Source organism: Mastigoproctus giganteus, chromosome 10 (genome assembly GCF_048544385.1).
Source record: "Mastigoproctus giganteus isolate SK-2022 chromosome 10, ASM4854438v1, whole genome shotgun sequence".
NCBI classification, from domain to species: Eukaryota; Metazoa; Arthropoda; class Arachnida; order Uropygi; family Thelyphonidae; genus Mastigoproctus; species Mastigoproctus giganteus.
The window spans coordinates 140,585,336-140,612,002 of NC_143584.1; the positions used below are offsets into that span (position 1 = coordinate 140,585,336).

The 26,667-nt window shown below is 38.1% G+C and overlaps 1 protein-coding gene across 2 annotated transcripts in view; it reads left to right on the forward strand.

Moving 5' to 3' along the window:
• The window catches only part of ATPCL (ATP-citrate synthase), a 551,864-nt gene that overhangs the window by 298,840 nt on the left and 226,357 nt on the right, over window positions 1–26,667 (forward strand). For both annotated transcript variants that reach the window (XM_090382775.1, XM_090382774.1), the window contains exon 15: window positions 2,958–3,126. In XM_090382775.1, coding sequence (XP_090238901.1) covers window positions 2,958–3,126 — 169 coding nt within the window. The remainder of the gene's footprint in view (window positions 1–2,957; window positions 3,127–26,667) is intronic.

Here is a 26,667-nt window from a genome sequence, read left to right on the forward strand (position 1 = left end):
TTAGGAACTGGCTGGATATGAGCAAATTTCCAAGCAGAAGAAAAAACACCTTTGGAATAAGAAAGTGAAAAAAGGCGGCAAAGAATAGGAGTAAGTTCAGGAGCACAGGTTTTGAGAACAAGTGGAGAAATACCATCGGGACCTGGAGCTTTCTTAGCATCAAGATTTGTCAAAATCCTTCTGACATCCTTTTGACGGAAGGCCACAGGAGGCATTGAATGGAGCGTGTTGGGAATGGTGGGATGTGTTTTACCAAGATTATTAATACATGAGTTGGTAGAAAAATGGGATGCTAGCAGGTCAGTTTTATCCTTGGCTGAAGTGACAACAGAACCATCTGGTTTCGACAGAGGTTTGTTTTTTTGTTTGTTTTGTTATTTGGTTTTTAGGAACATTAGCAACTAAGGTCATATTGCTCCGGGGATATGCGGTGGTCATTCCCAGACCTTTCCACATCCTCCGTATTTGGTGGTCACGTTGGACAGAGGTGGGCAAAAGTTGTGGCCAATAGCTTTGGCAAGAGACCAGAATGCTCGGCTACCATTAGGGCAAGAAGCAAGTTTTCTACTCTTAGCCTGTTCAAACTCTAGTTTGGACTGATTAATAACTGCTTTACAGTTGTTGCAAGCTTTGGTGTAGCCAGAAAATGAAACTGAAGAATTAGAAACAAGCCAAATACTTTACGCAACATTCTTCTCTTGAACAGTCTTAGCACATTTATTGGAAAACCAAGGTTTAGATAAAGGACGAGATTTAAAGTGGAGTGTGGGATAAAGGATTCCATTCCTGCAAGAATAATTTCACTGACACGATCTGAGCAAACGTTGAAATCAGAAGTTTTGAAACAGTGATCTGACCAAGGAAAAGAAGAAAAGAAGTCTCGCAGGTCATCCCATTTTGCATTCTTGTAATGCCAAACAACATGAGGTTGGGAATAGCTGTGAGATAAAGGTTCCATTGGAGAAGAGACAATCACCAAGTTGTGATCTGAAGTGCCTCAAGGGCCTCTCACTTCGACCGTGTACTTAGAAGGGTTGTTTGTGAGAAAAAGATCAAGCGTATTGGCTGTATGATTAGGATTGTCCGGTATTCTTGTAGGTAAATGAACAATCTGTGCAAGGTCATTAGTAATTGCAAAAGCCTCAGCATCTTGACCAGCTGGGTCGGTGTGACTAGTAAACAGAAGCCAGCTGGAGTTGTGAACATTAAAATCACCAAGGAAAATTACCTCACTGTTAGGAAAGTTGGACTGGAGAAAGTCAGGTTGCAAAGAGAGGAAGTCAAAGAGCTCCAAGTGATTAGTGGAGTTGGGAGAACGGTAGAGACAACAGATGAATTTGACACAATGAGGTAGAGAGATTTTAAGCCAGAGAAGATCAAAGAGAGGAGATTCCAAATTGCCAAGTCTCTGACACGGAATATCAGAAAGAACAAGTTAAGACACAGCATGGGTTTGTCAAAGGGCGTTCTTCTGTGACCAATTTGATTGCTTACTATGATGTGGTCACAAAGAACTGAATGACAAAAATAATTTTGATATCATATACTTGGATTTCAGGAAAGCTTTTGATACTGTTGCACATGGAAGACTGCTGTACAAATTAGAGAGGTATGGCATCAATGGTAAGCTGCTACAATGGATAAAGACAGTAATTTATCAATGATATTGATGAAGGTATATCAGGTTTTATGTTGAAGTTTGCAAATGATACAAAGATTGGCAGGGTTGATAACAACAGTAATGACACTATTCTACTTCAACTGGATCTTCTAGATAAGTTGGGAAAATGGGCTGAGAAGTGGCAACTGGAGTTTAACATTGACAAATGCAACTGCATATGGGTAGCAATAACCAAAGAGAAAAGTACCAACTGGGTGGTACTACACGCAGGGACGTGGAAAGTGAATAAGACCTGGGGGTAATTGTTCAGCCAAATATGAAGTTCGCTGAGCAGTGCAGATGCGCTGCCAGGGCAGGTCATTGGAGTCTAGTCATTGATATACAGAAATTTTGCTAGCATGGACAGGGAGGTGATAATCCCGTTATACAAGGCAATGGTCAGGCCACCTAGAGTACTGTGTACAGGTCTGGAGGCCTAATTTTAGGAAGGATGTAGAGTTGCTAGAACGAGTACAAAGAAGGGCAACAAGGTTGGTGAGGGGAACGAAGGGGTCCTCTTATCAAGAGAGGCGTAAGTTCTGCAAATTGCAGCAGCTGGAGACTAGGCACCTGCTAGGTGATCTGATTGAGGTGTATAAGGCCTTGAATGGGTTGAGCACGCTTAATTCTGATGGAATTCTTCCGCTTGCTCAGATTAAGAACCTAAGGAGGTATAAATTCAAATTGAGGAAAGACAGCTGTTGAATAGATGTGTGGAAATTTGCATTTAGCCAGCAGGTGGTTAATTGCTGGAACAAACTTCCATCTGTTGTTGTGGAAGTTGATAGCTTAAATAAATTCAAGGAGGAACTGGACAAATGTTTGGAGGAATGGATGTGTGAATTTTTTTTTTTTTTTTTTTGCGATGCTACGTAAGCTCATACATTTGCTTTCTTGCTTCACATGCCTCTATTACTATATGCATTGCTTTTTGCCTGATAAATTCCAGATTTCAATGGGATTTTGCCAGATTTCAATGGGATTCGAAAATAACTTGAACAGATTTTAAATTAAACAAATGATGGAAAACAACTTTCTCATTGACAAAAATAGACTTTTTGCTTATTGATTGGGCAAATTGTGATGTTAAAAATCATAAAATCTTACTGCAAACTTAACATTGGTTATGACTAGATATCATTCCAGAAAAATATGGCAAAAAAAAAAAAAAAAGTCTGCATAAATTCAATAATAAAACAAATTTAAAGCTGGTGCATATTAAATGAAATGCTATCTGTGTATGTCCATATTTTGTGTACTCAAAGCTCTTTATTTTGTTTACTTTTCTCCCCCAAAGTCAACCAAAGCAATTGTATGGGGTATGCAAAATCGAGCAGTGCAAGGAATGTTGGATTTTGATTTTGTATGTTCACGAAAAGAAGGTTCAGTTGTGGCTATGGTATATCCATTTACTGGAGATCATAAGCAGAAATTCTATTGGGGACATAAAGAAATTCTTGTACCAGGTAAGTTTATATTAAGAATGTTAGTTTATAACTATTATCTCCACAGTATTGTGCATGGTGTAATTTGGCATTCTGTGTAACTTTTGGTATTATCTGTTCCTTGTAATTGTCCAAAGATAACTCTTTCGTGAATATGAAAAAGTTATATTAGGAATGGATGTAAAAAAAAAAAGTATAATAATGAAAGTAAGCTTGCTTTCTTGCATCATATGCATCTATTAATGCTAATAATCCATAAATTATAAGGTAAGTTTAGGTGCATATGCAGCATGACTGTTTTGAGTTATGTATAAAATCAGGAATATACATTCTCTGTTTTCACTGTTTCGGCATTTTAACAGAACCAATTAGTAAATAATAGCTGTACTCCCCCAAGTAATGCATAAATGTGATTAGAAAAATATTAGTGCAGTTGATTCAAGAAAATTAAGTAGGCACTCTGTGACTCATCTGCCATTCATACCAAATGAAACAGCACCGACTGGATCATTTAGGCTACAGTGGAGATATAAGAATTGAGAAATAGATGAAACTCATTAGTTTGTGTGACTAATGAGTCATCATTAATCATGTAGAATACTACCCTTTATAAATTCCTGTGTAAAATTCTGCAAATGTCAGCTGTACACCAACAAAAAGTTATATTGTAATTTATAATTAACAGGGAACACAGAATGAATTCAAAATGAGAATTTGAAAATACTAAATATCCTTTCTGAAATATTGGGGATTTGGGCTTCTCGGGCTTCAATATCTCTCCATTTATGTGCCCAAATATTACTTTTAAAAGCATAAAGAGTTGTAGAGGATAATTAGAACAAATGAGTTGTGTATCTTGAGGTAAGTAATAATTGATATTGTGTTATAAAACCATGTGGGTATTAAAATATTTTAGATGGAAATAAGGATCATTGAGATTAGAAGTGAGACCACATATGCAGGGTGTCCAGAAATCTGGAGGAGCAAACTGTAGGAGAAATTGCTGAAGTTAAACATAAGAAAGGCACCTTATCCTTTTGTATAAGGCAGTGGTCAGGCCACGTCTTGAGTAGTGCGTACAGGTCTTGAGGCCTCATTTTAGGAAGGATGTAGAGTTGCTTGAGAAAAGGGCAACAAGATTGGTGAGGGGAATGAAGGAGTCCTCTTACCAAAAAAGGCTTAGGTTCTGCAAATTGCAACAGCTGGTAGGTACCTGCAAGGTGATCTGATTTGAGGTGTGTAAGGCCTTGAATGGGTTGAGCATGCTGAATTCTGATGGGATTCTTCCACTTGCTCAGATTATGAACCTGAGGGGGTATAAACTCAAATTGAGAAAAGACAGTTGTAGAATAGATGTTTGCAAATTTGCCTTTGACCAGCAGGTGGTTAATTGCTGGAACAAACTTCCATCTGTCATTGTGGAATTTGATAGCTTAAATAAATTCAAGGAAGAACTGGACAAACTTTTAGAGGGAACGGATGTATGATATTGTTTTTTTTTTTTTTTTTTTTTTTTAGTGGATATCTTCAAGTTATAATTCAAGGCATCAATTGCAGGCACATTTATTCTGCAGAGTTCTTACCTATAATCCAGTTTCTCCCATATTCAGCATTATATATATATCTGTGTATGTGGCAGATTGCTTTACAGATTTATTGTTTAGGTTTAAGTATTTAGGTTTAGGTTTAAGTATTAATTCTTGTAAAGGCAATGAAATTAGGGGATCACTGGGAGACACAAAAATCAGTCCTCTTTCAATCCACTTCCCAGAAAACATTGTTTATAGCATAACTATGTTTATAGTTATGCTGCCATCTATCTGCAGTGTTCACATTTATTATTTGGCGAATAAAAACTTGAAGATATTCTCTATCACTTAGAGAATATCTTCAACACACAATAACATTTATTTTTTGTAAAGGAGGTTTGTGCACACCCTCTATTTCTGAAAGGAATCTGAAGTTTTTGGAAAGTTTATTTTTGCTATTGTAGAGAAGTTTGCTCCATTTGTTTTATTATTCTTGGTAGATGGATGAAGACAAAGCAAAATTGGGAACAAGAAATATAAAGTGGAGTTTTTAGGTATGCCACTTATGCACCTAGTATGCCTAACCCCTTAACATATATTGGGCTCAGTAATGTCCCTGCATACATGCCACTCAGACTTTATCCATTTAGAGCGAGCAGAGAAGTAGCAGCAAGATTATTCATTTAATTTATCCTAATGTCTTTTAGTCCTCTGCCAAAAGTTCAGCCCTGTGAATGATATACAATTTACACAGGCCAGTGGCTGGCCTATGTAAACTGTTTTAAGCTATATGCTCAAAGTGTAAGAAATGTTGGGTCTCCTTTGCTTACTCTCAAAAGATTTGACCCATGCTGCATGAGAGAAGAGATTGGGAATCATCTCACTTCAGTCCAAGACAATTTCTTTGTATAACAATTTGGTGAAAAACATTTGGTAGCTATGACAGTTTGGTGTATGCGTGACAATTCAGAGTATCACATGCAGACCAGAAATTAAGAAAATTAATGAAGTAAAAGGTTTAGAAGGCCAAGAGAAATTTTGGTTACTTAGGAGGAATGTAAAAATTTAGAAAATAATAGAAAAAAGAAGTTATTTTTTTAATTCATTTATTTTGTGTAAAAGTATTCAACCGTGTCTATTTTCTTTGACATGATTATCCATCCATATTGTAACAACTTTCCTGAAAATTACAGTCTACAGGAGTTTAAGTCTAATGTCAACAAATATCTTCTTTCGTCTTGTCAACCTCCAATCCAAGCAGGGTACAAAATACTATAGGTTCTAATACCTCTCGTGTTTGGGGTTTTCATAAAAAAAAAAAAAAAAAAATCCATATTGTAACAACTTTACGATATGGACAGACAGTCATACTGAAGAAGATAATAGGCACACCTACTGAACTGATCCATGTGCTATTCCAGAATCATGCATTTGTATCCAGGGGTCTGGGTGCATGTGGTCAAAACAAACTGATTTTAATGAAATTTGGGAGGGCTTGACAAATCTTTCTAAAAGAGCCAAATATAACATTTCTTGAAAATTCACCCACTGGAAGTTGTACTATTCCATCTGGACAGATAAAAAAAAAAAAAAAAAAAAAAAAAAAAAGTAATTGCTAGATTCCTATTCCTATTTTTTTGAAAATCGATCCACTAGGAATTGTTATTAGGTGCTTTACGTATACAGGGTGATTCAGGAGGAATAGTAAATATTCTGGAGGTTATAGTATCGAATATTCTGAGTAAAAAAGTTTTATATAAACATGTGTCCAATTCTTGATGGATACAGAGATACAGCTATTTGAAACTGGCACACACAGCTCCCTGAATCAGATGTGACCAAGAAGCAGTTATAACCTGACACTGTTTGGTGTTAGAAGTGTTGTTACGAATGCCACACATCTTCACACTTGCTGAATATGCCGATATTGTGTCTGTCTATGGTTTTTGTGGTGGAAGTCCTACTACTGCTTGTAGAGAATGCCATTGGCGGTTTCCTAACCACAGAATACCGGATCCAAGAGTGTGTTTACACCAAGCTGCGTGAGACTGGTATAGTTTCCAGTGCTCATATTTCTTCTGAATGTGTGGATGAAATAGAACACATTCTTCAGTCAGTAGAACATAGTCCTACTATCAGAACACGAAGAATTTCTACGCATATCAGCATTCCACAGACAAGAGTATGGCGAACATTACGTGAGCACAGCTTGTATCCATTTCACATACAGTGGGTGCAACACCTTCAACCAGGAGATGACGCCCAGCGATTGGAATTTTGTCAGTGGGTAATCACTATTAATGGAATTAATCGGCTAATCACTGATTAATTCCATTAATACTGTTCAGTGATGAAGCTACTTTCACCCATGATGGTATCAACAACACCCGTAACTCTCATAGGTGGTCAGACGAAAATCCACATGCCACTGTAGAAACAAATTTTCAACATCACTTCTCTGTAAACGTGTGGTGTTGTATCATCGACAATCAGTTGATTGGGCCTGTTGTGTTACAAAATCGTCTTACAGGGCCCCATTTACCTAGAATTTTCTACCAAAACAAATTTTCACTACTATTAGAGGATGTTCTCTTGGCTACAAGGATTGGTATGTACTTTCAGCATGACAGAGCTCCTGCACATTATACCCATCTGGTGATACAATATTTAATCGAACTTTCCCTGAATGATGGATCACCTGCGGTGGTCCCGTTCATTGGCTACCAAGGTCTCCAGATCTCACTCCGTTAGATTTTTGTTTGTGGGGGTGAATAAAAAGCACAGTATACAAAGAAAAGGTGAATACAAGAGACTAATTGCTTGCCCTCATAAAGGAATGCCAAGATGATCTGAGAAGAACATGTCATATTACCACAAGAGTTGCAAAGTGCATTGAGGTTGGCGATGGGATTTTCGAACATTTATTGTGAACTGTAAAATATTTGTCAATTATTTGTGTTTTGTATCATTCAAAAAAGTCAATAAATACAAACAATAAGTCATTTATCGTTCTTTAATACCTCTCATATTGGCTTTGTGACCCCAGTTTCAAACAGCTGTATCTACATATTCGTTGAGAATTGGACACATGTTTGTATGAACTTTTTTACTCAGAATAATCGATACTATAACCTCCCAAAATATTTACATTCCTCCTGAATCACCCTGTATATGCTAACATGTCTGAAAATGAAGGTGATTGGTGCAAGCTATAAAAATATAAATATCATGATTGTTAAATTAAACAATCATGATATTTATATTAAACAATCATGATAATCATGAAATTTACAGCATGGCATATTAAAAGTTTGCATTTTTGGCGTTGCTTTGTCATATGCTGAATTCCCACATAGAATTCGCTGAATTTTTGTACCTGCCAAATTGTCATACAGCAAAATGTCATGCACCAGACTGTTTCATACATCATATTGTCTTGTACACCAAACCGTTGTGCACCGAATTGATGTGGACCCAAGAGATGAGATAAGCCTGGAGCTTTGCTTTGGTGGCTAAACATTTGTTTTGGCCACTTTATTCCTTTGTTAAGCAAAATATGGTAGTATTGCACTGGTGATGAAAATCATCTTATACTTGATATTGCTTGTTATTACAGAGATTTTTCCATTCCTCTGCAGAATGTGGAAGTCACTTCCTTACCCCAGGCTTATATTGATATACCCTCTTTGGCTCTTTCCACCAGTGCTTGAAACATTGGTCAAATTTAATGTGAAATTTGGAAGAACCCTAGCTGTTGATCTAGACATTTCAAAGGCATTTCATTTAGTTGGAATAAAGGTCTCATGAGAAAATTCCAAACATATGATCTGCTTTTGGGTGGCCAGTTTCTTCTATGCAGGACCACACAGAGTTGTCATTCTGTCTTTGAAACTCTCAATCAGTACTAGAGCATCTGAAGGTTCTGTTCATTCCTCTGCTCTTATTCTAAGTTTCACCAATAACCTTCTTTTATTAACTGGAAAAATTTTCTGTAACTTTGCTGTTAATAGTCTAACAAAAGTACCTGCAGCACAGGGGTTGTGCTGTAAAACAACATTGTTGGCATCTATGTTGGAAAAATCAACAGATGTTTAGGAAATATAGCCTTCACCTGCAAAAATCTAGAAAATATCTACCGTATCTACTGTATCATTATGATTACTAAATAAAACAACTGTTTAAAATTACATGTAATCAGGTTACATATGATGTGGAAATTGATGTTTTATAATACTGTATTATTTAGATAGCAAAATAATTACAATTTAAGTGAAATTAATATTATAGTAAAAGTCTAATATTTTCTCTCATTTAACAGATATTTTTTTATGAAACTCTTATTTAGACAATGTTAAGCTCTCATATTCCTTATTGTCAAAGTATTAATGAAAACTTGGCCTAATGTGTATTTTGACTTATTATTGAGAAATTCCTAACATTATGTGACATCTGCATTGTCCAACCCCCATCTGCATTTGCCACATGTGGTAAAATGATAAGTGTGTGGTGAATTTGTTCCAGTACAAATTTTGTTTTCTATTTATTGTTTTTAATAAGATATATTCCAGTGATTATTAGGGTAATTTTTAAGGGATATAAATCAATCAGTATTTAACTATGTGTATATTTATATTCCATTTATCGCATTTCATAGTTCAGAGAATTTGGCATACTGCACTAAATTTAATAAAATTATGCTATAGTCACAATGGTATTCGTTTTTTAGCATTAGCATTGACATACGATGCAAGAAAGCAAGCTTATGCAGCATCAGCCAAAAAAAAAAAAAAAAAACCCCTCCCATTTCAGCCCTCCATTCATTCCAAATGCCTGTCCAGGTCAGTCTTAAATTTATTTAGGATATCAACTATCACAACAAAAAGTAGAAGTCTGTTCCACCAATCAACTGCCTGCTGGCTAAAGGCAAATTTCAGCACATCTGTTCTACAACTGTCTTTACTCAATTTGAATCTATGCCCCCCTCAGGTTCTTAATCTGAGCAAGAGGAAGAATCCCATGAGCATTCAGCTTGCTCAACCCATTCAAGGCCTTATACACCTCAATCAGATCACCTCGCATGTGCTTACAGGAGCTCTCCAGGCACTGCAATTTGCAGAACTTAAGCCTTTCTTGGTAAGAGCACCCATTTGTTGCCCTTCTTTGTACTCGTTCTACAACTCTACATCCTTTCTAAAATGAGGCCTCCAGACCTGTATGCAGTACTCAAGGCGTGGCCTGACAATTGCCTTGTACAATGGTATAATCACCTCCCTGTCCCTGCTAGCAAAATTCTTATATATCATTGACAAGACTCCATGACCTCCCCTGACCGCCCGTCTGCATTGCTCAGCGAACTTCATAACTGATTGCACAATTAGCCCAGATCTTTTTCCACTTCCTTGAGTGTAGTACCACACATTTACTACATTTCGCTTTCGGGTTATTGCTACCCATATGCAGTACTATGCATTTGTCAATGTTAAACTTCAGTTGCCAATTCTCAGCCCTGTTTCCCAACTTATCTAGATCCATTTGGAGTAGCATACTGTCTTTACTGTCATTAACAACCATGCCAACCTTTGTATCATCTGAAAACTTGGACATTAAGCCTGATATACCTTCATCAATATCATTGACGAATACACAAAACAACAATGGGCCCAGCACCGAACGCTGGGGAACTCCACTAATAACATTCGTCCACAAAGAGCGGTGTCCTTAATTAGCACTCTCTGTCGTCTCCCACTCAACCATCCCTTTATCCATTGTAGCAACTTATCCTTAATGCCATACCACTCCAATTTGTACAGCACTCTTCCATTTGTAACAGTATTAAAAGCTTTCCTGAAATCCAAGTATATATCAAAATTATTTTTTGCATCCAGTTCCTTTGTGACCACATAGTATCCAGTCAAATTAGTCAGACAAGACTTCCCCTTAACAAACCCATGCTGTGTCTTAACTATTACTGCAGTCTTGTCTAGATGATACTGCAGTGCTTCTTTGACCAGTGACTCCATTATTTTCCCCGGAACAGAAGTTAAACTAACAGGTCTATAGTTACTTATGTCACCTTTTGAACCCCCCCCCCTCCCCCTTTGTGAATTGGTGATACATTTGCACACCTCCAGTCCATGGGGACCTCCCCTGAGTCCAAGGAAGCTCTCATAATTATGGCTAAGGGTTTGCTTACTTCCTTTGCTGCCTCTTTTAATGGCCCCGAGTGCCAAGCGAGTGATCAAAGCGAATTAGAAAGCGCCTTCTCTAGAATCAGCAGATTACTAAGAATTTTCATGTCTTTATTTGCAAAAATTGTTTCTTTTCTGCTCTTCTAAACAAAGAAGCAAGTTTTCCAAAAGATAGGACGGTCCCTTTCTTCTATTTTTGTATATAGAACTAATCTACATAACACACTAACCACTAACCTCTTATCGCTTGGTCACTGGTGGCACCACTCCTGCCTCTACATGGCGGGGCCAGTAACATGGGGGAAAAGCTCTCCTCCAAGGCTAAAAGGAGCAACCATGGACACTGACAATTACCCAGCTCTTGAGCCTAGATGCTCATCTCATGATTTGAATCAATCCGATCATGACGTATCACAATCAAAGAGACTACGTAAAAATAAGAATCAGAAGAAATTTCCAACATTCCTTTAGCATTAGCATTAGTAGAGGCATTTGATGCAAGAAAGCAAGCTTATGCAGCATCAGCCAAAAAAAAAAAAAAAAAAACCCACTTCCACTTCACCCCTCTGTTCGTTCAAAATACCTGTCCAGCTGAGCCTTAAACTTATTTAGGCTATCAACCTCCACCACAAGGGATGGAAGTCTGTTCCACCAACCAACCACCCGCTGGCTAAAGGCAAATTTCCGCACGTCTATCCTACATCTGTCTTTCCTCAATTTGAATTTATGCTCTCTCAGGTGATTTTTCTGAGCTAGAGGAAGAATCCCATCAGCATTGAGCATGCTTAAACCATTCAAGGCTTTATACACCTCTATCAGATCACCTCGCTGGTGCCTAGTCTCCAGACACTGTAATTCCTTATACTCCATTCTCTTCAACCAAACCTATGAGTGCGCTTTCACCATTTCTAATTCAGAAATGTTTAGAAAATGTGGCTGGTTCACCGAAAAGACTCCGATCTGGAGATCTGTTAGTCGAAATAGCTAAGCACCAGCATTCTCTGGCCCTATTGAAAATATCAATTTTTGGCAGAATTACCTAAACAGATCACCTCCCTCGTGCTACATTAAATAGTTCGAAAGGTGTAATCTCAGAATGGGACCTAATGAATGTCACTGAAGATGAGCTAGTTGAAGAACTAAAAGAGTAAAAAGTCATCCAGGCAAAATGAATAAAGATTAAAAAAGATGGTGAACTTGTTCACACTAGAAGCATTATTCTGACATTTGGCACACCAAACCTTACCATCATGTGTGAAAGCTGGATACCTGAATTGCCGTGTGTGACCTTACATTCCCAACCCAATCAGATGCTTCAAATGCCAAAAATTTGATCACTCACAAACAGTATGTCGAGTAGACACTGTCTGCCCGAATTGTTGGTCTAAAACCCACACGCAAATAGATTGCACCGCAGAAACGCCACAATGCCCAAATTGTAAAGACCAACATCCAGCATATTCAAAGGCAAGTGAACTCCGGATGGTAGGAAAAAAGAATCAAAATTACAAAGTTGAACAAAAGATTACTTACCAGGAAGCTAGGAAGCAAGTTATGGTCACCATGCCAAAAGTTACTTATGCTGCAGCAACCCAAAATTACCAATCAATAGGAACACAAACGGAAATCACAGTGCCCCCATCCATTTCAATAGCCAACTGGGCTCGATCAGTGTTATCATCCCCACAGAAATCACCTACAGAACAATGCAAAATAACTTATGCTAGCAATTCTCCTCTAACAGTCCCACCAACTGCTTCTGATACTCAGCGAAAAACTGTAAAACTAAAAGCATCAGCTCCAAACATTGAAGACAAACCATGCTCAGCAAATAAGGATACCGATGCTGATATCCCACAGGATGAGCCTATCTTAAATTTACATGCAGAAGATGACATGGACATTGGACGCCCTACCTTTTCAAAAAAAGAAAGGTTGAAACTAGATCGATTCAAGCAGGCTGGATACAAAAAACAGACAGAACCATACACAACTGCTAAATCTAAATAATGCAAAACATTTTGCAATGGAACTGTAGAGGTCTACGAAGCAACATTTTTGATATCTATGATCTAATCAAACAGTACAGTCCAATAAGCTTCTGCCTGCAGGTGACTCAAGCAATTAAAAACTATAGTGTCTATCAGCAAGATAGAAACAATACTAACTCAACACGAGAAGGTGTAGCCATACCTGTCGACAACCAAGTTTCTACAAAACAGATCCGTCTGCAGACCACCTTAGAGGCTGTAGCGGTATGCAGTGGCATAGGAGCATCTTGGCATTGGGGCAGGTGCCAAGGGCACCAACAGGAGAAGGGCACCACTGACAGGCCACATCAGTACAGTGCCAAGCTATTTTGACACCCAAGGTTAGCTAACGAAATGGCGTCCCTCGATGATGTCGAATCAAGATGACAGCACAGGGAGGGTGAAAATTAATTTTCACATGGCAATTCAAGTTTGCATGCATCCTTACATCTGAGTACATACTGCATAGCATCATAGATCTATTTGCTATCCAGAATGTAACTTTGAAGGGACCAATCAGGTGATTGCTTCATCGGCGCATGCTCAAATGCATAGTAGTTCGCAATTCACGCATTGTGTACAAACTGAATAAGTTATAAGTTATAGTGGTTTTGTGATTGCTATATAAATCTAAATAAATCTTTATTTGTCCTACCAAATTTAAAATATAGGTGTACATTGGTAAGTGACAAATTCCCTTCACGGCAGACAATGCCAGGGGATTATCATAAAATGCGAATAAAAGAATGTCTAAAATATACAAGAAAGGTTAAATATACACGAAAAGATTACATTTAAACTACATTCCTCTTCACTACATTTCTGTCTAGAGTCCTGGCAATTGTAATACAAAAGTTCATCTTAACATCACATCCACTGATCAACTTGTGCGAGATATACAATTGCGTACACACAGTTCTTGACAGAAATTCGCACAACTACTAGGCAACAGTAGCCTCAGCGAGCCACACTGCGGTTTGTTTCCTATATTTAGGGTCTTCTATGAGCCTTAGTAGGTCAATTCCGATATGTGTTAGGCACTGAATTGATTGTAACGCACTGGCGGGTATAAACCTGTCGGCCATCTTCAGTCTGTTGGTCTTCATTCTCAAGAATTTTGTGCCTCTCAATGCAGATGGCGGGATGTGCCACTCACAAAGCTGCCAGAAGCATGGTGATGATATCGTGCCAGTCATCATTTTGATTGTAGTTATTAATCATTTCCAGGAAATGATGTCTGGTAAACGCTGCAGTTTTAGCTGTTCAGAGAGCTGCGTGGTCCTTAACTGTTGAGGGAGGTGGTGCTTATAGTTTGCCCACTTCAGCAGCCAGAATTCACTCGCATATATTCTCCTAATGTGGGTAGGGGTGGCTGACGCCCACAATTCAGCGCCATACAAAATGGCTGAATACACTGTGGTTCTTAAATATCGTGCGGTTGTTGCAGTCTGTTTCACGTGCAAGAGGTGCTGTTTTGTTGCCCAACGTAAGTAGTTCATTTTCTTTACAATCAGGTCAATATGAGAGTTGAACGTAAGTTTCGTATCAAATGTTACTCCCAGATCTCTATGCGTCTCAACAACTGGGACAGGTTTGCCATTAAGTTTCGGGTGTACGAGCGTAGGCGATTTTTTGAGCAAGTACACCATGATTACAGTCTTCTGCGGATTTAGGGCCAAGCCAAATTTGTCCAAGTACACGAATAAGTTCAGAAGCTTATAATTAATCTGCTCACACAATGCCCTGTTGTTCATGGACGGTTGGATGGGTGTTAGGATCTTAATGTCATCTGCATAAGTGCATACATCATCTCTACCGTTGCAGAACGGGATCATCATGGCGGTAAAGAGGAGTCCTGATAAAACTCCACCCTGTGGAACTCCTGCATGGAGTTGGCGTTGGAGGATCTGACTATCTGTGCGGTAATAAATGGACCGACAAGTAAGTAGGGCCTGTAGGAACGTCAGCAAATTTCCTTTTATTTGGAAGGCGTGTTGGAGCAGATGAAGTAAGGCATGTACATCCAGACTATCGAAGGCTGCTTTTATATCGGCATAAATTATTGCAATTTCCTTTCTGGCTTGGAAAGCATTTAGTATCGTGGCCTGAACTGTGAGGAGGTTAGTTATTGTTGATCTTGCAGTCATTGAATAATGAATCTGTTGAGGCTGCCCAGCCAGTATCTGATTCGACAACTTTGGCAACAGAGCTTTCTCCAGTACTTTTAACAGGGTAGATGCAGTAGATATTGGCCTATAGTGCTCCACAAGGTTAGGCTTTGTAATTTTCGGCATTGGAATTACAGCGTACTTATCCGAGTTCTCAGGGAAAACTCGGCAAGCAAGGATAGAGCTATAAATTGCTTGGAGTGGTTCAATTAGGTAAGGACTAAGACACTTTACCATGAAGTGGGGGACTCCATCAACTCCAGCTGTGTTAGTTGGCCTGAGGGAGTTAATACTCTGTATTAGTGCTTCTTTAGTTATAGTTATAAACTTCTTTAGTTTTAGTTATAAACAGGTAATCGTGAATATTATGATTTATAATTTAAATAAAACAAAGGCCAAATTAATTTTAGATATGCCACCAAAGAAAAAAAGTAGACATCAGTACCGCGTATTAAGACTGCATAAAGAGGAAATTAGAAAAAACATTCCGCTAGTTTACAAAACTGGATTATAATATGCCACTCCAAACCTGAAAGTGACAAAGAAAATGAACATGATTGGAATGAAGATGAAATAAATGATGCCACTGAAATGGAAGTCCAAGAAAAAGCTCAGACAGTTGAAGTTCTTTTGAAAGAATTAGAAAGTGTGGACAATAACCAACAACAGTTGGCAGAAAAAAATTATGGCAGCAATAATATTAATATGGAAAATTTTAATGATCCAACCACATGGAACTTTAATACCCACAAAAACAGATGGCGCTCTTATGGTGCAACACGGTACCAAATGGCCCCAAGTGCCAAGCGATAGGGACCAAGCGATTTTTCTTAAGCGAATTCTAAAGTGATCCTTCCAAGTGATTTTGTTCTGTTTCATTTCTAGCCGCTCACTTATTCTCAGTTCATTGTAAGTGGTTCTTCACTTAGCAGATTTTAAGTAGAACCCAGGAAGGAAAATCACCTTTCTTTTTTAGGATATTTATCCATTTTCGTACTAACAAACTAATCCGTCAGCCGCTTGGTCACTAGGTGGCACTGCTCCTGCCTCCCCGTGGTGGGGCCGGAAACCTGAAAGGAAAAATCATCCTTTCAGGGCTAAAAGGAGCAACAATGGACTTGACAAACCAGACTTCTCCTGGAATTATGGATCAAACTGATCATAATCGGCAGCAAGATGATCCTAATCCATCTACTGCCAAAAGACAAAAGAAAGATGTGACCCAAACCATCTCGCCACTCTTTCTAATTATTCATTCCCTATCAGACCAACCAGTTAGTAAACTTTCTCCCTTTGTTATACAAAGGTGTCTAGAACATATAGCTGGTCCACCGAAAATGGTTCGCCGCTTGAAATCAGGCGACCTTCTGATAGAATCGACAAATCATCGACATTCTGAGCTTCTTCTTGAAACCAAAACTTTTGGAGGGATTCCCATCAAAGTCACTCCACACGCCACTTTAAATTCATCTAAAGGGGTTATCGTGGAATGGGACCTCCTAAACAGCTCTGAAGAAGAAATCGTACAAGAGCTACAAAACCAGAATGTCATACATGCCAAAAGAATCCTTATTAAAAAGGATGGAAACCTCATTCCAACCCGCACCATCATACTTACTTTCAGTACTCCAACTCTACCATCATCAGTCAAAGCCGGGTACCTGAATTGCCAGGTAAAACCATACATCCCCAATCCATTAAGATGCTTCAAATGTCAAAAATATGGCCATTCCCAAACAGTATGCAGAGGACAAGCTATTTGTGCCACTTGTGGCTCAAAAGAACATACCAGTAAAGAATGCAATACACAGTCTCCTCGCTGCCCAAACTGCAAAGGAGACCACCCTGCCTATTCCAGAGACTGTAATATATGGAAAAGAGAAAAGCAAGTTCAAAAATATAAAACTGAACATAAGATAACATATCAAGAAGCCAAAAAGCAGATACCACTACTTCCAGCAGTGAGATCATATGCAGCAGCAGCAGCAACACCAGCAACTACAGTGCAGAAAACAAAGGTAATTGCAATACAGACTGACATCACAGTCCCACCTAACATCTCAATAGCAGATTGGGCTCGTAATCTTCTTTTACAAACAAAACAAAAAGTTGACCAGGCAATTAATACACCCATTGTAATCTCACCAGATGCTGAAGATCCAACACCAACAAGCAGTACAAATTCCACCAAACCTGTTGAAAAAACACAAAAAAATACTGACACTATGGATATTGATGAAAAGGAGAAAGAAGATGAACCAGTTCTGGAACTTCACGCAAATGATGACATGGACAGTGGTGGCCGACCAAGCTTCCCCAGAAAAGAAAAAATCAAAACAGATCGATTAAAACAAGCAGCTCATCGTAAGTCATCTGAATCAAGTACTTAACCCAAATAATGCGTACACTTCTACAATGGAATTGTCGTGGCTTTCGAAGTAATCTAAGCGATATCAAAGATCTAATTTCCGTATATGCTCCTGCAAGTATCTGTTTGCAAGAAACAAACCTAACTCCGCACATAAGTATTTCAATCAAGAACTACAATCTATATAGGCAAGACCGAAAAACCAATACAGGTCATGGAGGAGTCGCCATTCTTGTTGACTCTAATGTTCCATCCAAGCATATTCAGCTACAAACACCCCTTGAAGCAGTCGCAGTACGCATCGTGACTGGAATTTCCTTGACTATGATTTCTCTCTACCTTCCACCTAATCATGCGTATACACTGCAAGAATTTGAGGATTTAATTGAACAATTACCATCTCCTTTTTGTTTGATGGGGGACCTTAATGGGCATCATATCATCTGGGGATCACTTCGTACAGACAAAAGAGGACAGATGATTGAAAAACTTATAAATAATAGGAACCTAACACTCTTAAACACAGGTACTCACACCCATGTCCACTTACCAACAGGGACTACCTCTGCAATTGATCTCACCATCTGTTCCCCAGCTCTCTTTCCTCTCCTTGACTGGTCTGTTTCCGATGATCCCTATAGCAGTGATCATTACCCAGTTGTTTGTCACCTACTAGCAAATGATGTACAGCAACCTATAAGAGGTATAAAATGGAAATTTTGCAAAGCAAACTGGGAAAAATACCAATATGCTGCTTCCTTAGATGAGAAAATCATAAGACATACTGATATCAATAATGCTGTTACTCATATCACAAACCAAATAATTTCTGCAGCAAACATTGCAATACCAAAGACAGCTCACCAGTCTCATAAACATTACAAGCAGTGGTGGAATGAAGAATGCTTGGAAGCAAAGAAAGAAAAAAATAAGGCTTGGAATCAATTCAGAAAGTATCCCACCACCACTAATCTCATAAAATATAAGAAAGCCAGAGCAAAAGCACGCTATATACGCCGGAAATCTCAGAAAGAATCCTGGATATCTTTTGCAAGCAAAATTAATAGAAATATGGACAGCAGAATAATATGGAACAAAATTCGACAAATTTCAGGCAAATATACAACCGTCCCTAAACCGATCATAAGCTGGAAAGGTCATGACATAACTGATCCAGAAAAAATTGCAAATCTACTAGGAGAAACATTTGAGGAATTGTCAGCAACAACGTCATACAGACCAATCTTTCAAACATATAAAGCTCAAATGGAAAAATACAAAATTAATTTTCATGCAGCTCATGAGATTTCATACAATCAATCCTTCACTATAAATGAATTGCATAAAGCCCTAGCTAAATCTAAAGAAAGTGCAGCAGGTCCGGATGGAATCCACTATCAAATGATCAAACACCTCCATAAAAATGCTTTATACATGCTGTTACTGCTATATAATAGGATATACCTTGAGGATACATATCCAGACTCTTGGCGACATTCGTTTGTACTGGCCTTTCCAAAACCTGGGAAGGACCATTTAAATCCATATAATTATCGTCCCATCGCGCTCACTAGCTGTCTAGGTAAAATTTTAGAAAAAATGGTGAACGCTCGGTTAACATGGTTTCTTGACTTCCATAACCTCCTTAGTCCTAGTCAATATGGTTTTCGGAAAAATAGATCCACAATAGACATAATGACAAAAGCTGAATCAAATATTCGCAATGCCTTTCTCCGAAACGAACACCTTGTAATGATATGCCTTGATATTGAAAAGGCGTTCGATACCACATGGAGATATGGTATCCTTCATGAATTGCACAAATTAGGTCTTCGAGGCCATCTACCGAAGTTCCTTCAGAATTTCATGACTAAAAGAACTTTTCAAGTCCGCTACCATCATATCCTGTCTCTAATATACAATCAAGAACAGGGGGTCCCCCAAGGCTCAGTCCTCAGTGCAACCCTTTTCGCTATCAAAATAAACCCAGTAACAGAAGTTATTCCAGCAACAATTGAAACCTACCTATATGCTGACGACCTCACCATATCATGTCACTCACAGAATATGCGGACAATCGAGAGGCAGCTCCAATGTGCTATTAACAAAATAGAATCCTGGTCCATCTATAATGGATATCGAATTTCAGTACAAAAGACAGCGGCAATACACTTCTGCAGAAAACGAAAGATGCATCCTGATCCAGAACTAAGGATAAGCAATCAACAAATTCCACTGAAACAGAGTATCCGGCTACTAGGACTAATCATGGATCAAAAATTAAATTTCCTAGAACACACAAAATATCTGCGTACAATGTGCTTAAAAAAATTAAACATTCTACGAGCTGTATCAGCCATGACATGGGGAGCAGATCGATATTCACTTTTGCATGTTTATCGTGCAATGATAAGATCTAAATTAGATTATGGTTCTCCCATTTACTCCTCAGCTAGGAAAAGTGTGTTAAACTGGTTAGATCCAATTCATCACAATGCATTACGTGTTATTTCAGGAGCCTTCCGTACCTCACCTGTGTATAGCCTATATACAGAGATCCATGAACTCCCACTCAGTCTTCGTAGACAAGTTCTTCTTATGAACTATGCTGCGAAAGTTCAAAGCCTTCCTGGACATCCAACATGGCAATATCTGTATAAACCGAAATGGGAAAATTTATATACGAACAAACCTAATATCTGCAAACCTGCAGGTATCCGACTAAAAGAAATACTCTCACAATTGAACTTAAGTATGGATAAAATCTACCAAGATACCCCCACAGCCCTTCCACCATGGAAAATCAGTTCAATAGACTGTGACATGTTCCTCATAAAATGGAAACAGAGCAATATCCCAAGCCAACATATAAAACAGCTCCATTCCTCTTATGTAACGCAATTCTCTGACTATTCTCATCTGTATACTGATGGATCCAAGACGGCCACACACGTTGGTGCTGCTGTTGTATTGCCAAACAACATAATCTCACAGTCTCTTCCAATAGAGTGCAGTATCTTTAGTGCTGAATTGTTTGCAATAAGTGTCGCCCTAGATCACATTGCCAAAACTTCCCTCGTAAAAAGTATTATTTTCACAGACTCATTAAGTGCAATATATGCTTTACAGACAGAAGATCATCCATCTCATCCGTATGTAAGAAAAATTCTTTCCTCCTTATCACACCTTCAGGAAAACAAACAAAGAGTCAGATTCACTTGGATTCCTGGACATTCTGGAATACTCGGCAATGAACGTGCGGATGAAGCAGCAAGACATCCATCTAACAAAAATTCTCACTTGCATAAAATACCGCTCAATGACTTTAAAAACATCAATCGAAAAGCCTCTGAAAATATATGGACGCAGACCTGGAAATCTCAAACAAACAATAAATTATACCAAATCAAACAACAGCAGAAATCCTGGAAATCAAGTTTTCGGTCAAACAGACATGAAGAGGTTATCCTCGCCCGGCTTCGCATCGGACACACATATTTAACACACTCTTACCTCCTAATGAAAGACGATCCTCCACAATGCCCTCAGTGTCTGACCACACTAACAGTGAAGCACATCATCATAGAATGTCCACGATACCAACTTGCCCGCCAATCAGCTTTCAAATCGCATTCAAATGAGCCATTAAGCCTTGAACTCATTATGGGAGAAAAGTCAAACATCAGTGAACTCTTATCATACCTCAGCTTAATAAACTTAACTAATCATATCTAATATGTTAAATCAGTAACAATATAACAGGAAATAACAAAACTTGAACAGGCGCAATATAGCCGAAGTTGCTTTTGCGCCATTAAACCCCAAACAACAACAACAACAACAACGGTACCAAATACGTATCCTGTCACTAATGGCCGATGTTTGAATAATTCGTCTTAAATTTTAGTCATGAAATTTAGTCTTAAATACGTATCCTGTCACTAATGGCCGATATTTCAATAATTCGTGGAAATACAAAAATGAAGGTATTGAAAAAAAAAAAGAGAGGAAATGGTTATTTTATTGCAAAAACAAAAATGCAATATATTGTTTTCCGTGCCTCTTTTGTATGTGTATCTGGCACAAATAATGTTCCATTTTGCAGCTCAGATGGATTTAAGGATTGGAAACATCTAAACCCAAACGTTCTTTTTCATGAGAATTCATTAGAACACAAATAATTTCACAAAATGGAAATTATTAGAAAAGGGTCTTCAAAAAGGTGGACTAATTGATGACGCTGCACAAGCAGCACTAAGAAGTGAAATTTCGAAATGGCGTCATATATTGAAATGTATATTGATCTGCGCTAAAAATAATTTGGCATTTCGTGGACATGCTAGTAATATCAATACTGAAAAAAAAATTTTTTAAATTTGATAAAATTTGTCAGCCAATTTGACGGTATGAAAAATGCTCTGGAATCGCATATTAAACACCACACTAATTATTTATCTCGTATATATGCTAGTAATATCGATACCGAAGAAAAAAAAATTGTGGCATATTTTTAATTTTGATAAAATTTGTCAGCTAATTTGACGGTATGAAAAATGCTCTGGAATCTCATGTTAAACACCACACTAATTATTTATCTCCAGAAATTCAGAATGAATTTATTAATTTCTTAGCAACAAAAGTACGAAGTGAAATAATTTAAAATAACTAAATGCAACAAGTCGTAATATGTTAAGAATAAGAGTTTTATATCTATATAATATCGGTGTGGATACACCATAGATAACTCTTAAGAAAAAACTACATTAGTAGTATGGGAGGCATCATTTCCTCTGTATCTCATATTGTGCTTGATGATAGGCTAATAGCTTTGAAACGGTGCCGTTTCACTTCCACGAAACAACAGATGACCGCTTGTCAGGATAAAGGGAAACCACTCTCTTCTAAATCTCTAACAGGGTGCTTATAATAGAAGGTTGACCAGAGCCTTGGTCTACCCACTGGCTATGGATACACAGAAAGTAGTTGACCTTCTCGGATTGTGGGACAGGTAGTCGGATAGGTTTTATGAGTTCCACTGAGTTGCAGATGGTAATCTCTTTATTTTTCAATTCCGGTGTAACAACAGCACTATTGCTTGCTTGAAGGCCATGGGGGCGAACAATGTATACCCAGTTAAGTCTCATGATGCAGTCATTATACGAAAATTTTCTTTGTTCTACGAAGAAAATTTTCGTTTCCATAAAACAAAGAAATAAAAAAATTCTAAAAAAATTCAATATAAAATAAAATTCTACTTAGCGAATTCTAAAAAAATTCGGTAAAAAGAAAACATTTATCTCTAAATAAAAAAAATTCGCTATAAAGAAGTTTGTTAAACAGAGGTCCAACTGTACTTATTATTTATTATGATTTTACCAATTATTTATCGAAAAAAGGCGCGTAGCCACGAATTTGCCAAGGGCACCGAAAGCCTAGCTACGCCTCTGGCGGTACGTATTGTTTTGAATTTTATGTGAACTGGAGGATCCCATAAAACAGCTTCCATCTCCTTTCATTCTGCTTGGAGATTTCAACGGGCATCATCCTATGTGGGGATCTCCCCAGATAGATAAACAAGGAAAAATCATTGAAATAGTTCTTCACAACCAGAATCTCACCTTGTTAAACACTGGTGCTGACACTTGTATCCACTTTCTCACCGGAACATCTACTGCTATAGATTTATCAGTTTATTTCCCAAAACTGTTCCCAGTCATTCAGTGGTTAGTTTCAAATAACCCACTGAACAGTGACATTATCCGATTATTTGCAAACTACAAACACACAGAACCTCACATATAGCCAGCTGCATAAAATGAAAATTTAACAAAGCAGATTGGAACAAGTTCACCAATACAGCTTCCTTTGATGACCAAATCATTAAAAGCCAGCCTATAGATGATGTTACTGACCACATTACTACACAGATAATAACTGCAACCTGTGCTATACCCCAAACCAGAGTTGGTTCTCATAGACATGTCAATATCTGGTGGAATGATGCATGCTGTGATGTCAAAAAAGAAGAGAATAAAGCTTGGAATCTGTTTCATAAGTACCCAACAACTAACAACCTGATTAACTTCAAGAAACTTAAAGCTAAGGCCTGTTACGTGCAGAAAAAAAAAAAAAGCAAAAAAAGACTCTTGGATCTGGTTTGCTTCCACCATTACTAAAAATACAGACAGTAGAAAAATTTGGGACAAAATCAAAAAACTGAATGGTAAATCCCTCCCGAAATGAACATCCATCATAAGTTGGAAAGGTAGACTTCTCCCCATTGGAAGTTGCAAATGCCCTGTCAGAATGCTTTTCTAAAACCTCTGCCACGTCAGCATATGAGCCAGCCTTTAAACAAGTAAAAGCAGAAAAATATAAGTTGAACTTCAATACAAGAGCATCTCTTGTATTGAAGTTCAACCGTTTACTCTTTTTGAACTAGAGCTCCTCAAATAGATCAGCTAATAGTGCACCAGGGCCTGACGGGATAAACTATTTGATGCTTAAACATCAAAATAAAAGAGCTCTGAATTCATTACTGATTATTTTAACTGGATATTCTCAGAAGGCTACTATCCTCTTTCTTGCCGCCACTTAATAGTCCTTGCCTTTCCTAAACCTGGAAAGGATCAGTCAGATCCACGAAACTATTGGCCAATATCTCTTAGCAGTTGCCTTGGTAAGACATTTGAAAAAATTATTCACGCTCGATTAGTATGGTACCTAGAATCTCATTCAATAATGAACAAGAACCAGTACAGCTTTAGGAAAAATTGAACTCTAGACCTTATGATCAAGGCAGAATCCAACATACGGAATGCTTTTATCCGTAAAGAACATCTTGTCATGGTCTGCCTAGATATTGAAAAAGCCTTTGATACCACCTTGCACTACGGCATTCTTCAAAATCTGTATGCCACAAGACTTCGGGGGGGTCAGCTACCACTAATCATTCAGACCTTTCTCCAAAATAGAACCTTTCAGGTGCATTCCTGCAAGCAATTCACTGTCCCGTACATTTGTCCAAGAAGAAAGGGTTCCACAAGGATCAGTTCTTAGTGCACTCTTTGCAGTTAGGCTAAACAATGCTACAGACAATATTCTGGCTAATGTCGACACCTATCTATATGCAGACAACCTTACAATATCCTGCCACTCACAAAATATACACTGAATCGAGCATCAATTGCAGCTCTCAATAAATAAAATAGATTCAGGCATCCCACAATGGCTGTCGCCTCTCTGCAACAAAAACAACTGCTATTCACTTCTGTAAAAAACGTCAGCTCCATTCAGATCCTGAGCTAAGGTTAGGAACTCAACCAATAACACTTAGCAAAAATATCTGGTTCTTGGGCCTAGTACTCAACACTGAACTTTACTTTCAGGCTCATATAATGCAAGTGCGAACTCAATGCATGAAAAAAATGAATATGCTCAAAATTATCTCTTCTAGCATGGGGAGCTGATCACTTCACACTTTTACACCTGTATCAAACCTTGATGAGATCTTGTCTAGACTATGGAGCCCCAGTTTATAATTCTGCACAGAAGACAGAATTGGTTGGCTCAATACGGTGCAGCATAGTGCTCTTGGGATTGCTTTAGGAGCCTTTAAGGCATTCCCAGTGCAAAATCTGTATATAAATGCCAATGAACCTTCACTACATTTTAGGAGAAAAGTATTGCTTCTTTGCTATGCAGCCAAATTACATAGCATCCCTTATCACCCCATCTGGATATATCTCTTTGAACCTCAATGGGCAAACTTCTATAAAAATAAACCCAATGAAAACAAACCTGCTGGCATCCGGCTACAGGAGCTAATGCAATGCTGGAACATCTATCTTGGAAATATATCACATGCTGCAGATGCAGTACAAGCACCATGGGCAATATATAACCTCTATGTGATAACTCCTTTCTTCAGTGGAGAAAATACTCCCTATCGAATCAAAATCTTAGACAGTTACATGATGCTCATGCATTGGCCAATACTCACAGTCTTCTTGTATATACAGATTGCTCAAAAACTGACATATCCATAGGAGCTGCAGTGGTCCTTCCTACGTCCACTGTCTCTGTCCAGTTACCAATTGAATGCAGTGTTTTTACAGCTGAACTCTATGCAATAAAAATGGCTTTGAATCTCATTAACGACCTATTAAATACCCAGGTCATAATATATACAGACTCTTTAAGCGCAGTGAGTGCCTTACAGAATAAACTACAACGTTCCCATCCACTTCTCACACAAATCAGATCACAGGTATGTAATCTCGATGAAAAGAAACTGACCGTCAAATTCTACTGGATACCCAGCCACGTCAGAATTCCAGGAAATGAGCATGCAGATGAAGCTGCAAAGCGCTTTGCAGCTTTGTCTCAGTTCCTTACTTTGATTTCAAACTAATCATACAATGGATATGTACTGAAATGTGGTCTGAAATGTGGCATACCCAGACAGCAAACAAACTTCTTGAGATAAAACAGAATCCACAGTTGTGGAGATCCAGTTTCAGACTAAACAGGCATGAAGAGGTCGTGCTTGCAAGAACACTAATTGGCCATACACATCTAACGCATTTCTTTTTACTACTAGGAGAAGATCCTCCATTTTGTTTACACTGTAGCTCCCTACTCACTGTTAAACATATCCTAATTGAGTGTGCACATTACCATTCAGTTCGAATTGCATGTTTCAAATCACAGCTCAATTTACAACCACCTCTACAACCCATATACTTGGAAATGGTAGCAATTTCTCAGAACTTTTCACTTACCTGAAAATGATTAAGTCACAGTCACTTTTAGACCTATTTCCTATAACATATACAGTCACTTCTAGACTAAAGTAACAGGCACAATTTGGCCTTAGTAACCCTTGCACCATTAAACCCCACTCCAACAACAACAACAACAGCAGCCTCTTTTAATATAACTGGATAGATCCTGTCCATCCCAGTTGCCTTGCTTATGTTTAACTTCAACAATTTTGCCTCCACTTTGCTCTCAGTTATTACAAAATTACTTAGCTCCCTGTTAGTTTGATAAACTTCTAGCATTCCCCTCCTTGAATAATTACTCATGTGTGAATGTAGATGCAAAATACTCATTCAGTTTAAAACTGCCTGAGCATGATCATCAATAGTCAACCCATCTATGTTAAGTGGTCCAATCTGATTCATCCCTTTCCTTCTAGAGTTCACATAAATAAAGAACACTTTGCTGTTTTTCTTTGTATCCTTTGCCAAAGATTTCTCGTAATCTACCTTCGCA